The sequence below is a fragment of the Takifugu flavidus genome, chromosome 8, assembly GCF_003711565.1.
Source record: "Takifugu flavidus isolate HTHZ2018 chromosome 8, ASM371156v2, whole genome shotgun sequence".
NCBI lineage: Eukaryota > Metazoa > Chordata > Actinopteri > Tetraodontiformes > Tetraodontidae > Takifugu > Takifugu flavidus.
Genome location: NC_079527.1, coordinates 12651605 through 12669965, shown reverse-complemented (window position 1 = coordinate 12669965; position 18361 = coordinate 12651605). Strand labels below are relative to the sequence as shown.

Sequence of the window (18361 nt, the reverse complement as noted above, 5' to 3'; positions counted from 1 at the left end):
AAAATGCATCTTTGGGATCACAAATAGGAGTTTCCAGGACACTATACCTAAGGTGTAATTCAGAGAATTGAGGTAATTTGTTTAAGACATATCCAAGGAAAACATACATGCATTCCAAAATGGAGTGGCATTCCCTTTTAATTCTACAGTTTATTTCATACAGAAAATATGCCACATAACTCAATGCAGTCACAATTCATTGTATTCTCTTTAAAGAAGCTAACCTCACAGTGTCTAACTATTACATGTTAACATTAAACAAAATCCCCTTTTCTGCAAGATATGTGCTTATATTGGAAAATAATGTTCATCATACAAGATAATCTGGAACTGGAGTTTTTGCTCATTTTCCTAGCTGGATCTCTAGGAGGGTAAAGTGGATGTGTAGCCAGAGCAGGTACAGAAGACAGAATGGGCTTGTCCATTAAGCATCCACGGCTCTATAAATTCTAGAAATCCCTTTAAACAAAGTATTGCCTCGTCCACACGGTGGATGAAGAGCACATCCACGTCATCTGCCTCCAGGAGGTGCACGCTCTCCTTAACATTTGTCCATTAGGTAGCCCTTTAAAACTCAGGAAGTACTGGTAAACTGAAAATCCCTGATCAGGTCGGACTCTCTGAAAGATTCAGCGTGGGGGTAAATAAAGGGATCTGGCTCTCGACGATGTGAAAAGTGGGACGTTCCACTATCACAGTTGTTAACTGTTGTCCACAGCATCCTGAATGTCCGACACAGATTCAGGTAACTGGCTAGACCCAAGTTAAGTAGCACTGAAAAAAATCACAGGATTTTCATACATCTTTACATGTAAGAAGGCCATGCTTTGAGATTACACAGTACAAATAAATGTTCTAACCAATACCAATGATTGGTTTGTGTGTAATATTAACTTAGCAGCTAATATTACCATCATAGCATGAATGTTGGATAAAAGACAGCAAAAATGATGACCAGGACATGTAGCAAAGGGATGTTTAATGATTTCTTTGGACAATGAAATGCACATGTCCATAATTGATGAAATACAAATAATAAAATAAGAAAACTAACAGCTAAGTGCTCTGTCAGCATTCCCATTTCAACTTCATTTCTCAAACAGAAAAAGAAATTAAATTAAAAAAAAGTAAAGGTGTCCAGAGTGCCACGCAATGACTGCCCAGTAGGGGGAGAGCCAGCTCTTACATAAAAAAATAATTACACGAGTCAACCTACACTTGTGCATGAATATTTGCCATGCTCGGTTCCTCACGTACCCTTGGCCCTTCCCTTCTAAGAAAACCGAGACATGGAAAATATTCTACTCCCATAATCAAAGTGGCGCAAGTCCAGACAGAGACGGCCTGTCTGGAGTGACATGAGTGGAGAGAGAGAGAGAGAGAGAGAGAAAATAAAAACTACTGACAATGCTGACAATGGAACTAATGATCAGATTTTTTCCTTTTAAAAAAAAATCACTTAAAAAAACCTTTAAATGCGAGTGAAAGATTGATCACTGCCATGTTGGCACCATATAAATTTCCTTGCAGCACCATAGTTGTAATTACAGAAGTCAAGACGCGTTTCAGTTCACTTCATTTTAGATGCACCTCCTAAAACACGCCGCATGACATTTAAACAATAATAACAGATGTACCACAGATCTTCTTTCTCCAAAAGTGGGTGGGAGTTCAAGCTGCTAGAGAGTGGTGGAAACTTCACTACGGCAAAATGCACCAAAGCACATTTTCCTCATTACTGAATACATATCTGATCATATGCCAATGGCTCGGAACATTTGGTTCATAATTTTATGCTTGCGTAATAAATAATCCATAGTGGTTTGTACAAGTTTGAGTCTTTGACCTGAGTTTTGAGTCATTTCAAGGGCAGTCAGTTCAAAATTAACAATCATCCTTCGTGGCGAGAAAGTCTGAAAACGCTAATTGAATAATCTAAAACAATGTACCATCTGTATTATTGGCTCCAATATTATTTCATTATTGCTTTGTTTTCCGCGTCCTGTCCAGTAGCGAGCGCACCCCCACCCTAACGCACAGTCTGCTGAATGGGAATGCCATAAAGTGATGGATGTTGGTCCTGTTGGTCCTCTACATCCCACCAGGATGCAGTGAAAGATCAGAATGACTGGGAAGGAAAAGGAGGGCGAACTTGATCTGGGATGAATGGAAAGTGCACTGATCAAGTCGACGTGGGCTGTAAAATGCATACGTTTCATACATTCCTCTGTAGCCTGCTGGCTCGGCAGTCACTCTCACATCGTGTCACAAACACGAGTCAACATAAGACTTAAGGATGGGTCTCCACAGGCAGACTGTGTAGTGTGCATTTGTGAAAAAGGAGTGTGAGGTGGAGTGAATGATTGCATCAAGTGCTAATATATTATGACAATACGTGTACTCAATCTATAAAAAACTACCTCGGTACTGAACACTGACCTCTGTCTAACAAATAATCTGGTATACAACATTTACAAAATGAACATCGTAATAGTGAGATATCTCTAATATATATGCTACTGCCTTCTTCTGGTTCTCTGATTAACACCGCCTGTTAAGATTTTACACACTTAAGCATACACACCGTGCCTGAGTGGCAGTCGAATAGGAACAGAGAACAGGAAGACTCCGTGGACAGCGAGTACACCTACATATGTGTCCTGAGTGTGTGAATGGTAGCTCAGTTCATAATCCAGGCAGCCAACTTGCCAGTAGACTCATCAGTGATGGGTGTTTTACGAGAATAAACATCCAGGACTCTTCCACTCAGGTACAGGAAGTCCATGTCCACGCACATTTAAGACAGTCCTGAATAGCATACTTTAAGAGATAATTATTATAATCTCAATAATAGTAATAATAATGGTAATAACAATAGTGTCATACATCTCTCAGGATGATTGAATCCCATGGCAGGCGGCTGAAGATCTGTGTGTGTTGCCCTGTGATCTCCACGCTTCTGTCATCAGCTGTGCTGCGATGAGGGGTCGGCCTCTGTGCATCTGTTGTACTCTGTTCAGATCAGTTTGTGTTTGTGTCGATGAGATTCTGAAAGGGTCTGGAGCTGTTCCGCGATGATGGGCGCCGGGCCGATCTCAGAGTCGGGTCTGGGCCTCGGGGACGTAGATTTCGATGCTGTCGGCGCTTTCTGTGGCGGAGTTCTGTCGTACTGACGCTGCCCGCTTCGCTGCCATCAATCTTTTCCTGGCCTCTTGCCGCTGCTTGTCCACAGCCGAGTCTACGCTCCTGTCCTTCCCCGTCGACAGCTTGGGCTTTGATGGCTTCTTTGGCACGGACGACGGAAGCTGCTTGTTTTCATCCTGAGGATAAATCAAGAGGGCAAAATGATAAAACATCCTGTGGTGCTACAATTCAGTTAATGTCCTCATCTTTATTACACCAACAGATAGTAAAATATTAAATATTTCAGATGCTCAACATATGGACAGCAGCTGCATACTACAAGCGAGGTAAATATTAGTCAGGTTTCAGCCAAGCAAAATAAATCTATCACACATGGATTCCAAATTAAGCAGATGGAGGCTGACAAAGTAAAAATTAAGATTAATATTAGTGTTCATGACGTGCCAGAAAAGACAGAAGGTTGCGAGATCATCGTGCTAAAGCTAAAACCTCTCAGTATAGATTCTGTTAAAGGACTAGCGTTCTCAAACCCTAAAGGTTTGACATTTAAATTTCCTGACAAACTTTACCTTCTTCTGCAGTTTCTCAGGAAGTTGCCAGTTGTTGGTTTTAAGGTGGTAAAGCTCATCAAACTTATTGCTGATGTCTTCTATAGAGAGCTGAAGCAGATCCCAGAACCCTGCCAGGTCCTGTGCTGTTGGTCGTGGGTTGGCGTTTATGTTCTACAGAAATGTGGACAAAGGCAACATCTCGATGACTAGACAAGAGGCCTGAAGGCACTAAAGCTCCAGCAGATGTTGAGTTTGTACGACAAAGGTGCTTAAGGGGAAAAGATGAAGGTAACACTGAATCGCTGACCAGCAAAAAAACTCACCAAGTTCTCGTTGCAGAGACCTCTGAACTGCTCGAACTTCTGTGAGATGAGAAGCTGAGCGCTTCCTACTGCAGAGCGGGTCATTCCCAGCACTAAAAAAGAAGCAAGAGTTAGCAGAAAATGACAGAAACTAGCTGAGCAGTGAAGGAACAGCAGCAAGACATTCCAGGATGGAGTCCTGTAAATAAATGTTGTACGTCAACATATTTCCTGACAGTAAAATACTTTCGCAGATGTGATATACTAAAATCAAATCACTGCTCAGACATTCTCCGCCTAATATTTGCATATAAATGGGAATTCATAATTCAGGTCCCCAGAAAGGAAGAGGAGCGACGAAGGCTCTGTAGTTTGACTGCTTCTCATTTATCCATATTTAAGGCACCATGGAGATAAATCAGCTTAAAGGCCTTTGTGGTATTCTGGGCTAAGAAAGAATAAAAATATTCTGCTCTGGCTCCATTACAGCTAAAATAAAGCTTACTCAAACGCTAATGAGCTGCAGGAGCCACTTTTCCCCGTTGTTCAGAGTCATCACAGAGGAGATCCGATTCCAAGGTGTGTCTCTTACCCTCCTCGGAGAGCTTATTGTCTTTGGTCTCCTGTTCCATCTGTTGACACCATCCCTCCATGCGTGCCGTTTCCGCCCGAAGAAGCTTGAGGAACCAGTTTCCATCTCGGGGACAAGCTGGCGTGGCCTGAACGCCGTCTCCATGAGTGCTGCAGTTTCCGGCGTCCAGGCTGGGGTCGGGTGGCGGGAGCGAGGAGGGATCTAAAGCTGGGTCCAGACTGTCTGCTGGAGAGGCTGATATCCTAGATGCTGCAGAAGCGTTTTTAATTGGCTGCTGGTCCGTGGGTTTCTCTGGTTTGCTGGGTGCAGTGTTATTGGATGTCTGGCTGGTGCAGTTTGTCGTGTTTTTCTCTGTGGGTGTGGTATCCTGGGACTCCTTCAGCTCGGTCTCTGTATTCTGTCTCGAGGCCATGCTGTTATCCCGACTCAGACTGCAAAGACAAGCAAACACCAGCTTCTGACAGACGTCGCAAACGTGACACAAACAGGCACAAACACCATCTTCAGGGGTAACATGCGGCGGAAGTCTGCTGTCAAACTAATGTGATTAAAGCAAATTACGGAGGACTGGAAATGTTTAGCTAAAGCCGGTCAGCATCAGAAGGCGACAGGTCTGCTGTGCTGCTAGCAGGATGATCGTGAATCCATCTTTTACATTCTTGAAATCATCAGAACAAAGAACGTTATTTTAGCTATAAATTAAAGTGTTGAAGATGAAGGAAAGGTGCATTTACACCAACTGTGATTTCTGTGAGTAAAACTGAGCGTGTTTTCATTGCATTAGTGCTCCAGCGTGCCTGTCACTAATTAAATAAAGCCTTCTCCAGGAAGCAGACACCATTTCCCTCCTGTGGGAAGGTGTTTGATCTTTCAGTAATTAAGCCTCAGCACCATCAATCCCATATGAAAAAATACTTTCACTTTTGAGGTATAAAATCAGGTTCATGGAATCCAGTTTTTTTTTAGCTTGATGCCTTTCTTGATCTTGCTTTAAAATAAAATAAACCTAGACATATCTAACACAGCATTCTTGATGTTCTGCGGGTACATTAAAGACTTACGGCCTTCCGTTCTCCACTTGAACTCCGATGGACTGAAACTTCAGAGGTGTGATTAAAGGTTGTGCTTCCTCTTTTAACACCGGCAAAACACAATCCACCTAAATATAACAGGGTAAACATTACAAACGGTGTAGTACCATCCCCCCCTGTGATGCATGATTAAAAAAGGACTGGCAAACTACCTGAACGCCTATAGAGGACAGCTTCCTCCTGGGGGCAGTTGGGGGCTGATCTAGAGTCACACAGATGCTGACAGTGTCATTTTGGGGCCGGGCAGAGGTGGTGGCTGTGGTGACAGTGATGGTGGGAGGGAGCTCACGGGGTGCTGGAACAGGGGGTACGGAGGGTGCAGCGGGTGGGGGGGCAACTTCAGGAAAAGGGGCTGGTGAAGGCTTGGACCCCTGAGCCAGACCACCTGTGCGGATGCTACAGAGGCTGTCAGAGGAGTTGCTGCGGCCTGACTGGCTGTTGGCCTCGCTCCCTCGGTCCTGCTGGTCAAGGTACGTGTCTTGAGCCGACTCGGTGCTGCTCTGCGCCGTTACCGAGATGAGGGGCTTGGACGTACCGCGAGGTGGGACTGGAGGAGGAGCCTTCCTGCTGCTGACTGCAGTCAGAAACGGAAGAAAGAGGAAAAACAGAAGAAAACTGAGGTCAGCATTAGAAAGCAGCTGGCATGGAGAGGGTTGTGTGTCAAAACCATATGCCAAAAGACAAACGTGGACTTTGGTGCCTCCCAGACTGTGCTTAACGCTACATTTGCACTTCCTGTTTACTTAGAGCTCCGCTGACATCATTCTGTCTCCAGGGATCATCCTTATCATGACACACCTTCAGCTATGTGCCTCAGGGGAGTCAACCAGGCTACCAGGAAGCGTTAACCACAGGATGTGGGAATGCCCTCAGGCGGGTTACTTTTATTTTTCCTCCTCGGTCAAACCAATGGCCCCATTCTGCTATGGTTTTTAGCAGATGTAGTCAAGAGCTCCTGTAGCTCTTCCACACCAGAGTCTGGTGTTTACAGAAGGAATTGTTCCAGACTGGGCGAATCGGCTGGCCGCCATCCATTTTTTTGTTTATTTCCTTATATTCATGGTTCTCCTCGATAAGGAAACGCTATGGTTCTAAGTTATTTCTCCTCTCACTTCATTCAGATATGCTTTTCCTCTTGTATTGTTTTATTGTGTAAAACTTCTGGGTGTTTTGCTATAAACTTATTGCCAAGATTTATGAATACAAAGGGGATTTGAGTCCTGAAATCATAAAACAAATCTTGTGAACGCTCTAAAGAGCATATAATGGAAATGATGTACAGTTTAAATATACGTGCGACAACCAACATTAATCAATTGAAGTGAGAAATACACAAATGCTGACTAAGATAAGCAGTCGGGACAGACAGTCTGACTCAGGGATAAGGAATCTGACCGGTGCCTCTTTTTCCTGCCTCCGTTTGAAAGGCAGGATTCTGATAAATTACATGATGTGATGTCGACTACATCATTACAGCGTGAAGCATCAACAACCAAGGCCCCTCTGAGGGAGCGGCCACTTTTCCTTTTCTTTTCTTTTTTAACAGTGAAAACTGCAAAACAAAAAGTGGACAAATTTCTGACATACATGATGGATGACACACTTATCTGGAACTGGCCAAAATAAGAAAGCTTTTCAAGGGTAACCCCCCCCCCCCCCCCCCTCCTTCCAGTAGCGGTTTCATTTCACATAGCAACACAACAGCCTATAATTGTGAGAGCTGTGCCACTGACTCACAGCACCAGTAAAGCCCTCATTAAATCCCACCAACATACACAAACTGGGCCATAGAATCTACTCCACATGCTTCAGGAGGTGGACCCTGACCTGTCGCGACGTTATCAGCCAACAACTGAGCATTTATTCGCTGACAATAGGACACACACGGTGGTGTTCATAGCACAGATGCACAACATTCCCCGAGTTCATTGTCTCAACACATTCGCTGTGTCGGAAAGGTTTGGACATTTTCCACAGTTCACTTTGGAATGGTATGATTTCAGATAGTGTATAACAAAGAGTCTTCAGTCATTTAGAACTGGGCTAACTGGAGATTAGCTGCACAGAGACCACGGTACAGTGACGGCTGGCTCCATATCCTTAACCAAATGGCACGGTGCCAAACTGTGATTAGGAGATAGATAAGCTGCCCAGATCCTGGGTTTCTGTGGCAGGATAAGCTAATAAACCTCAGCTGTAACCATTTATTACACCTCATGCGCAGCGCTCCAAATTAAAGACTGTTCAGTTAAGATGATGTGGAGAACGTGGCTGACACAGTAGGTTAGAGATGATAACGGGAGGTGATAACCAGGCTCACTCCTGTTTCTCAGTGTGAAATAAAACCACCAACTTAAACAACACTTTTCTCAGTCGCCAGCAACTTGACTTTGTTGACACATGAGCTTTTTTGTACCGAGATTACACAAATTTCCCCACAACTGAAGCCATTCTTGTTTATTTAGAACCACTGCTGAGCCAACGTCTCGCAATCACGTGAGCGGAGCATTTTACAGGCGCGCAGCATCACACTGCAACAAGCCCAAGCCCATCGTGGCGGAATCTGCACTCATGTTTGAGAGAGTCTGGGGCTTATGGTTAAACTTTGCCTAAACGGATGCCACAGTTGTGTCCCGTGGTTCCGTTTCCGCAGTTCATTCCATCCACACATCGATTCCCACCCGTCTCAGGGGCAGAAAAGCATTGACCCCCCCAATATGCATCTGTTTTTAACAGACCGGAGGTGTGCAAATGGTCTAAATGGAGTAGATTTCCAGCTTTGGTACAAAAAACAACATTTTTCTGGAGGTTTTTCCCCCCAACACATGATTACTGACAGAAACAAGTGAAAGAAGGCTTCAGAAGTCAGTCATGGGCAGACAGACACACAGCTGTAGGTTAGTAGATGATACGGTTTGTCCACACAACATGGTGTGGGAAAATTGAACTGAAAATCACTATAAAACACACAAATGCATTACAACATCTCTTTCTCACCCATTCCGCTTCAACGGTTGATACCTACTAAATAAATCCAAACTATGATTTCCTCCATGCATAAATGAGGTTGAGGATTCTTATATGCTGCACGGGATCTCATATCTATATGGTGGGTCCGGTCTAGGCGACAGTCTAATCAGCGGACACGTCCGCACGTGGCAGGTGAGCAGGTGACGCGCCGCACCTTAGCACCTTTCGTACAATTATGTATTCATCATAGACATTTTTAAAATACCACAACCAGAAAAATCTGAACGAACCAGAATGGAGGTTCTGGGGAGTCGGAGCCAAGTAAAGTTCGAACCTGCTCCAGAAACCGAATTGTGTCAATAATAACAGAGTTGTCAACGCCGCCCCCAGTTTGCACGGTTCCCCATTTTTGTTTGCAAGTCAGGTGATGTCAACTTTGGAGCGAAGCGTAGAAATGTGAAAGAACGGGCCTTGACAATGAGTAAAGACACCAAACTGTCTGATGTTGACTTTCCTCTGAGGTCATGGCCGCTTCACCCATTCAGTCAAGAGATGACCTCATCGACGACGGCGAGGAAGAGTGTGTAACCCAGTGAGTGGAAGAGTGTGTAATACAGTGAGAGGAAGAGTGTGTAATACAAAGAAGGGAGGATGACTCACGGGCCCTCCATGGCAACGCAGACAAACACCATGCAATGGCAGATGTTAGAGACAGTGAACACACCTGGTGGTTGAAATGAACCTCATACAATGCCGGAGGAATATCACTCTACAAGATGGATTATCTGTACCGCCCAAAATGTCTGTAAAGGTGTAGGTGAGGTTAACTAGCAGTTACTGGCTAGGGTATAAAATACAGGTGGATGACCCAAGTTATGATGGTCGTTATTTTTTTAGAATGATGGATGTAAACCTGTAAAAAAAAAAAAAAGGAGGAGATCCGTGCAAAGACACCAAATTTAAAGAGCAGAGGAATGAAAATGCCTTGACACCGGTTTGTATGTGATCCGATTGGCCAACCACGCCGTGAATCATGCTTCCTCCATCAGTCACATGTTATATGTGGACTAAGGGGATAATTGCGTAATCTTAACCCAATTCACTTATTTTCGCCTTTAATCCGATCAAAAGTTAAAGACTGTAGCCGCAATTTGCGCCGGTGACACTCGGTTCGGCGTTCAAAAGACGAATCTCCGGGCTCTGGCCAAAGTTGGGTTGCAGTCTTTGACCGTCAACGTCAACGTTAGCCCGGGTATCTGCAGAAACACCGGTGATCGGATCGATTAGCCGAAGTATTCCGGCACCCAAACGCTGATGCTGCTGCCTTTAGCTTCAACGTCGGCACCGACCATTTATCGTATCATAACGCGTGGATAATTGCGTTAGCCGCGGGCACCGTGCTGTCGATACATACGAGGTAATAAAGAGCCGCGGCTCCCGGGATCGCCCTGTCTGCTTTCCTCCTCCCCGAGAGAAGCAGCCACATCTACCTGCATCGCCTGCTCGGAAACAACTGGCAGGGTTTCCATCCTCTTTCTCCATCCACGTTAGCTAGCTAACCTACCGCACCATTGACGTTAGCTCGGGTTAGCCAGCCGCGGCCAGCGAGCTGACAACAATAAACGCTCGGACGTGCGCGCTCGGTCGGGGGAAAAAAACAGAGAAACCTTACTGTGCCAGGAATGACTGGAAATATCCTTATTTTCTGGCCATTCGTGGGAGACGGACGAGATGCAGACGGGCTACGGTGTCCTGCCGTAAGCGACGCTGTGAAGAAAAGATTTGTAGTACACGCCCTTGACGACGAGGATTGGAGTCCACGTTTTCTCGTGAATTGCTTGTCGGGAGGTGATTGGTCAGTTCCGCTCATCGATGCTATCGGACTTGAACCTGATTGGTCGGTTCTCCTGCGTTACGTTGTTTATGACGCCGCGGGAAACGCACTCAAATCTTGACCTAAATCGCGTTCATTGTCCATCCATTGTTATAATAAGTTCTAGACGTCCGGTTCCTGCTCCGTTATAGAAAAAAAGAGGTTTTCAAACACTGTCTGGGGCGATTAAGATGTTTAAGCACAACAATCCTCTTGGGTAAACGCATATTTACTGTTGATAAAATATAGCTAATCTCCAACGGGGGAGTAAAAAAAACAACAAAAAAACAGGTCAGCAGCACATGTTATTGTCCTGTCAACTGGGAAACATTTTAATAAAAACAATCCTTTAAAAAAATGGTTACAATGCATTTAAGCATGGAAATAAAGCTTATGATATGCATTTTACAGTGGTCTGATTCACTGAGGTATTGTTGCTGCTGTTATTGTTTAGTCTTTGTTCTCCACTTTCCTATTATCAACAAAGCAAAAACGTAAAACAAGTATTTCAAACACACACACACACACAACACACACACACACACACACACACACACAAAAGGCATTCAGATTAGGATAGTGAAAGCCTATTGTTTGCACAAGACAGGGTTTTCCTGTAATAACCATCTTTACTTACTTTTATTGGGACAATTTTCTTCTAGCTTTACTGATGTTATAAGAAAATATTTACAGTCAATATTTCCACATTCACACATTTCAACATACAGAAAACCATTTGTTTTCTGTAAACCACCACATTGCATTTAAACCAAAGTTGATGCATGTTGGATCTTTGCTTCAGTTGTTGTGAAACAGCCCACATAACATTTATTTATAACCACATTATAACCACATATTGTTATATTTACATTATGCATATTGGGGCTGGACATTTGCAAATGACTGATCTTTTGTAACCATAAGTTTTAAAAGTTGAAATCATCTTAAACAAACAGGCTCCATGTGGTCAAGATTTGGTCTTAATGATGGCTTGTGAATTCATTTTGTTAGTCATTAAAATAACATTTTCTTAAAGATATGTCAAGAATTGTTTTTCCTAAATTGCAATGTTCAATCATTAGTTATGGACATGGTTGGTGGGGGTGCTGCGCTTCTGCCACATCCGACCCAAAAACCTCATTAAGTTAAGACATTGCTCACATTGCAGTTTTAAGAAACACACATTTTCTAATAATTGTTTATTTTAAAATCTGAAGAATTCTAAAAAAAAAAAAAAAAAATCCACTTCAACTTCACTGTTACTCACTGGTATTGGAGCTGTAGCCTGTAGAGATGGGTGGAAGTGAGTCTGAGTCCACAGACGCTGTGTCCTCATCCTGGGAGCACCCCGCCTGGATGGCCCGTAGGTAGCTGTGGCTGCGGGACCGGAAGCACGTCGGCGCGGGCAGATCCAGAGCCTCCACTGCCTGCGATTCCACCTCGCCATACGGGGCAGAGGACCCGAAGCCCTGCCTACATACCTGTAAAAAGGTGTGCAGACTCACATGCTGAGGACAGAAGGCATAACGTGTTGATGAGGCCTAAATCTAGCAGTGGAAAATGAACACATTACATCAAATACTCCAAGCTGATCAAAAATATTTGAGTGATGCGTTAGATCGGTCCTGACAGGGGTTTTGTAAAGACTCATGAGTGCCAACAAACAGTACTTTTGTGGTCAAATTATTTTTGCTCCATTGGCAAAATCTCCTGGCTGCCAATGACAGGCTGTACCATCCTAAAGAAGCACAAGCAACCATTTTTCTGTTTTCATCTTTAGCCCGTGCTGTTTTTTCTGTGAATTTTAATTCCTAAAACATGCCGCTGCCACTTTAAAAGAGAAGAGAATCCAGCTTTGTGTGCGCAGACTGACAGTGGTGCCTCCTGATAAAAGGATGTTTGCACAAGTTCAGCCTATGTGCTGATTAAAATATACACCGAGTTTCGCCTTGTGTTTCATTCTGCTGCGACATTCTGCAAACAGACACTGCTGATCATCCAGAAGTTGACTCAGACTCTAAATAGTGTGAACAGACTATTATATACACTTGAATATCCTGTCAACATGGCTCTGAACCTTTATTATCAGGTTTCATTTGGGCTCTTCATTTAATAAAGGACACCATATTACAAAATTATGTTATGTGCTACCAGCTTGGTGGAAATAGACCAAATGAGTTCCAAGACAATTGATTAGCAGACATACCTGAGTGCTTCTGCCCAGCGTGCTGGAGCATTGGCTGAAACCGTTGTTCCTGTGGCGCAGTGGGGCCTCCAACGGACTCACCAGGCAGTCCAAGTTATCAAGGCTCCGATTTGTTGACAGCTCTTTCAGGCACGGCAGGGAGCTGCGCACATAAACGTGATATTTGGCCTGTCAGAGGGCCTAGACTGGAATAATGAATTAGTTCCCCGGGGAGGGTTAGGGTTAAAATGAAATGCTTCAGAAATGTGTGTGTTAATATGTGTAGTGATGTGTCACAGGTTTAAAAAATGAAATGTTGCCTGAACAAGAGTTTGCAAAAACAAATGGGTTTTTGTGTGTGTGTGTGTGTGTGTGTTTTTTAGTGTCTTAATCATCTTTAAAACATTAAAGCAGTGTTTTAATTTTATTTCTTCATTTGTTTTTGCAAATATATCTTATATTTGATATTAGGTTGTCTCTCTTGGGGCTTGTTTTTTGGCAACTGGTGTTAGTGACCGTGTGTGTGTGTGTGTGTGTGTGTGTGTGTGTGTGCACCAAGCAGGAGGGCGTGGTGGAGTGACTGTCATGGGAGATTTGCGTGTCATGATGTCAGGACTTGAGGGAGCAGGCACGTGTGAAATGTCAACACACCGCTGAGGGTACCTGCATTGTAAATAAATGCGAGGGGGGGTGAAGGAAAAATACTGGGAAGGTTACTTGAATTCAGGGTAGCAGCAGCAGGGCGTGTGAGGAGGGTGGGGTCAGGGGAGCACTGTCTGCCTGGGGAAGGCACTGACCTCAGATGCTGCATAGAGCACGCACTCTGTAGGGGCGACCACAGATAATCCTCCCGCATGAGAGCGTAGCAACGAGGCCTGTCCGTGTGGATGGAGGGGTGGAAAAAATGGCAAAGTTTCATCTCCTATTGATTTATACTGATGACACCATGTCTTATTTTTAAGTCCCTTTAAACAGGATCACTGTGAACATATCCTGTAAAGTTGGCTGCTGCATGTCCATCTATTTGTGACAGGATGCTGCCCCCTGCTGACCGTCTTTGGGGATATGGAGAAAATATTCATTTCCGTAATCTTTGCAACAAATGCTCAAACTGTAATGGAGTATATTAATGAAGTGCACAAATACGGATATAACATGAGCATGATAGTCAAAAACAGACCTTTTATGCGGCGACACTCACTTGCGTGGAGGGGGAGGGGGCTGCTGCTCACTCAGGGAGCGCTGGGTGGCCCTCAAGTAGCTGTGGCGACGGGCAGCGGATTTGGGGGAAGGTTTGGGGCTCCCCTCTGAGTCCTCGCTGTCTTCTACGTCCCCCATAGCTTTCACATAGCTCCCACTGCGCATCCTTCGACAGGGGATCTCAGTCCCTTTGGCTCTCCCACGACCCAGGGTTGCCCAGTCCCCCACTGGGACCTGGATTATAAACAAGATATGAGACTGTAGAACCAATGTAATCTGAGTTGTCTTCAAACCATTTTATACAGGATGCTCATTCGTAATGCATTATTTGAGCCAAAAAACACATTGATAAAATAGAAAATACTGTATATTATTAAAAAGTTAGTTGCAGTAAAATATTCAGCATTTTTTTAACCAATAGGACAATTTTTTATATCCGGGGTTTAGGATAATCTGCAGGAAATGTCACAAATCAAATGCATTTTTTTTATTGTAAAAATTGGATTTGGCATGCTACTTTTGCTAAAATGCAGTTAATACTGTGCAATATGCAATGTGAATAGTACCTTATGCAATGGGTCCCCCAGAATGTGCATAAATGGATTAAGTTAGGCAGTGAATTGTGCAGTGATGGTGCTTCAAAAGAAAACATGATTGTGTGGAATGTCTCATTAAAGTAAAATCAGTAAACCAGTAAAAACTGAGAATCAACTGTTGTGATCAAACTATGAAATATAAACTTTCCTGTGCTTGAAGTGATAAATAGGATAAACCTCAGAGAAATGACCAAAATATTCATGAAAACTCAAAAAGATGATGATGAAGATGAATACTCACTGGACCTCCTACCTGAAGGAACTGCTGCGCCAGATCTTGGTGGCATGACTTTGATTTAAGAAGGGTCCTGTTGACCGTAGCCGAGCCCTTCTGCAACACTTGCCTGGCCTGGTGAAGGGTGAGAGTGGACCAGGTGCCTCTTTTCACCATGGTATCATCCTTGCTGCCCCTGGTTCGTGCCTCATCTTCCTTGGAGCCGATCTGTGTGGCGGGGCAGGCCAGAAACTTGAGGTCACTGCTGCTTTTCGAGGCCTTGAGTGTAGTATGTGCAGAAATGGTGTTGTAGCCCTGTGGAATATGTCTGGCCTGGCTGTCCGACACCGCTCTTCCAAGAGTCATCATGCTCAGCGGGTTGCGGTAACCCACAGCTATAGTACCGGCTTTGGTGACGTCATCCAGGGCATCATCGGAGCTCCAAAGCCCGAGTGCGTTAGGCCTTGGTATTTGCCTCATGCCCTCAGTTTTTGCCCTATCTTTGCTCTTACTCCTGCGGGATGGTCTACCGCCATCGTCGCCAGCTCCCGTGGAGCCTGCGGTTCCTCCAGCAGAGCGTCCGTTCAAGTTCCCTTTGACTGCAGAATTTTCCAGAGAGTGAGACTTGGCAAACAGCTTCTGCACAGAGTGCATCAGGTGACGTATGCGCCCCGGGCTCTCGCTGCGCTGCTTCGACATGCGCCCTCTGTGAAACTGCAGCGTGCTGAAGCCATCGCGCTGCAGAGGCAGGTGCCGCTCGATCTGATCCAAAAGGTTCGAGGGCAAACGGTTTATCTTGGCCGCCGCTGCGGACGAGATGGTGGCAGAACCGCTGGTGATCATAGGGGTTCCGGCGAGGCCCAGACCCAAACCCATACCCAATGATAGGGAGCTGGGAAGCGTTCCCATCCTGTTGCTCTGACCAATGCCTCCACCTCCAGCCATGCAGGGCAGGGAGCAATCGCCCGGTTCTGCCTGGGAGGTGAAGTGCAGACGAGGGAAAGTGCTGCTGTTGGTCATTTGGCTGGAGGGCATCAGGCAGTCAGGGGTCAGGGAGGTGGGGCTGGTGGGAGTGTACTGGTGGAGATGGGGATCCAGAGTGCCATAGTGGTTAAAGGTGGGGCTCAGCAGAAAGGAGCTGTGTGGGTCAGAAGACATAGGACAGAGAGGCTTCTGCGGACATCCCGTCGGTTCACAGGAGTCAGAGAGGTGACGACCGCGGTTGGCTCCTAACCCTTTCATGGCGGCTGCGACACAGTCCTTAGTACGTCTGTCGGATCAGAACGGCTCTACTGACTACAAGGCCTCATCCTGAAAGACAGGAAAGAAAAATTGTTTGTAAAAAGAATCGCTGTTAGGTGCTGTTTTTCATTCACACATTCATTTATCCATTATTATATTTTTCCATAGTGTGGACAGTTTTTAACAGAGTTTAGAGTTAAGAGTGCCTCCTCTCCTCTCTGTTCTGGTCAGTCTCAAAAGTGATGTAATCTTCTTTTGAAGAGGAAATTTGGATACAATGCAGCTGTAGACAGACACATATGTTGCAGCATAGTTGATATATTTACATAAACAGACACAGAAATCCACCAGGTGGTGCACAAGTGCACTGGAGACACAAGGTTGAAAAGACCCTTTGAACGTTCACCCTGTTTACCGGATTTAACAAACCTTATGTGGTATTAACGTAATTTATGGCTAAAAGAGACATAAGGAGAAACAAATTAATGCTAAACTCTGCATGTTCTTTTCTGACACACACACACACACACACACACACACACACACACCACACACACACACACACACACACACACACACACACCACACACACACACACACACACACACACACAGGAGATTAAAATCATGAGTGAAAGGGATTTTTAAACTACACTAGGTGTCTAAACAAATCTGAAACTCCTCAGTTATGAGAAGCTGGAGCATCTATAAATAATCTATAGAAGGATTTTAATATATAGAAAGGATGCTTACATATAAAAATATACATAAAACTGAAATTATTCAATGTTTTTTTAAAATGGTAGATTATTTGAGAAGGAGTTACAAGTGCTATGATTATACCTAAATTACAATATGTAAAATAAAATTGAAGAAAAATATCAATATTTTTGTTAAAACCTCAAGAAGAAATGAGAAGACTATCACAGAGGCAGTGCTTTCTAAAGGGAAATATAACCCCACGTTCCTGACAATGTCATGCACAACAACAGTGATTATTATTCACAACAGCCTTTAGTCTTTTTTTTTAGCAGCTGCTGTTCATATTTTTTCTACCGTGAAGGCAAACAAGATGCGCTGGCTTAAAGAAGCAAATCAAATACACTCGCCGGTTCGGTGAGGCTCAGAAATTTACTGTGAATGAGGAGCAGTGTTGCATCAAGGTTACGAAATCTAAGAATTCACTCGACTAAAATCGACGCAGCTCTGAATTCCCCGCGACAGATGCCGCCTGCGTCGCGGCAGAGGGGCTGAATCCTCAGTCTGCTCGTGTTCACAGCCAACATGAAATAAGGCCAGGGAGCTGAACGTGGACGTTAACCGTGCATATTCTTACACTGCTGTGCTGCGTTACAAGCTCTGACATCCCTTTGACCTCTCCTGCCCTCTCCGCTGTGAGGGAGCAGCCACTTACACTGACTCAGTGTTCCTGGACGGGCACAGCAGCACGCCAACAAGCACAGCGGCATTTTACAAGGTGCTGCAATTCATCCACCCGTGCTGCCTCTTGCCCCATGTGCTCATGTCCTGTAGGCGCTGCTGCTGACAAAGCCTGACACACTCCCACACTCACACGCAAGCCTACCAAGCGGGCACGCGTCCGAGGAATCCGGTCAAGTGTCGAACTACTGTCGACAGGCCGTGCGGCTCCGTCACAGAGCGAGTGCACCAGTCTGCCTGTGTGGTGGAGGCCGGCAGCCTTCCGCATAATTACAAGGTGAGTGAATCACTGTGAGTGATGTTAATGAGCACGCTCAACGAACACAGGCACATCAGAGACAGGAAATAAATCTGCAGTGGGAGAAAGCTGCCACATTTAGCAGAGCAGGCTAAACTTTACAGGGGTTGACAAAAGGTTGACTGCAGTCATAAAGCAGCGTATTCTCCACACCTTCTACCAATGTTTGGCATTTTTATAAACCTAAACCGAAGGAAATTCTGAAATGCCTTCTTGTTTAGTAAGATAGAACATATATAACCAAATACTCCTCTACATAGAACAGTAATCCTATTTATAAACACTGATAACAGGCTATTCTGGAAATGTGGTTATTATGGAATCATCAACACTGTTGATTCAACAGCCACATGCACACTCGTGAGCATGCATCAGGATGACACCATGTGGAAACCAGAGCTTCATTTTTGGCATGATTAGTACATTTATCAATGACAGAAACTAATCTTTGAGCATCATCTCCGTTACTCAGGCTACAGGAAGCAAAATCCAAATTTAAGGAAGATCTCCCTTTGTGGCCGGAGATGCCCCATCCTGATTAATTGAAGTAACTCTTACAAGTGTCCACACTGTTTCCTCTGATCCACAAAACAAAATGTTTTCTAAAACAGACATTTTCGCTCACCTCACTCATGCAGTGTGGTGGTCCTGCTAGAGCGGCTAT

At 44.6% G+C, this 18361-nt stretch overlaps 1 protein-coding gene across 5 annotated transcripts in view; it reads right to left on the bottom strand.

The window, feature by feature from the left end:
* Positions 1-962: 962 nt before the first annotated feature.
* Positions 963-18361, bottom strand: part of dlgap4a (discs, large (Drosophila) homolog-associated protein 4a) — a 45906-nt gene continuing 28507 nt past the window's right edge. The window contains exons 2-12 of one of the 5 annotated variants that reach the window (XM_057041424.1): positions 14746-16029; positions 13910-14142; positions 13506-13583; positions 12730-12871; positions 11791-12031; positions 5833-6254; positions 5651-5748; positions 4590-5020; positions 4019-4110; positions 3714-3866; positions 963-3320 (exon numbers count right to left, since the gene is read on the bottom strand). In XM_057041424.1, coding sequence (XP_056897404.1) covers positions 3096-3320; positions 3714-3866; positions 4019-4110; positions 4590-5020; positions 5651-5748; positions 5833-6254; positions 11791-12031; positions 12730-12871; positions 13506-13583; positions 13910-14142; positions 14746-15960 — 3330 coding nt within the window. In that variant the 5' untranslated portion in view covers positions 15961-16029 and the 3' untranslated portion in view covers positions 963-3095. The remainder of the gene's footprint in view (positions 3321-3713; positions 3867-4018; positions 4111-4589; positions 5021-5650; positions 5749-5832; positions 6255-11790; positions 12032-12729; positions 12872-13505; positions 13584-13909; positions 14143-14745; positions 16030-18361) is intronic. The other 4 variants (XM_057041426.1, XM_057041425.1, XM_057041428.1 and 1 more) reach the window with 4 other exon arrangements.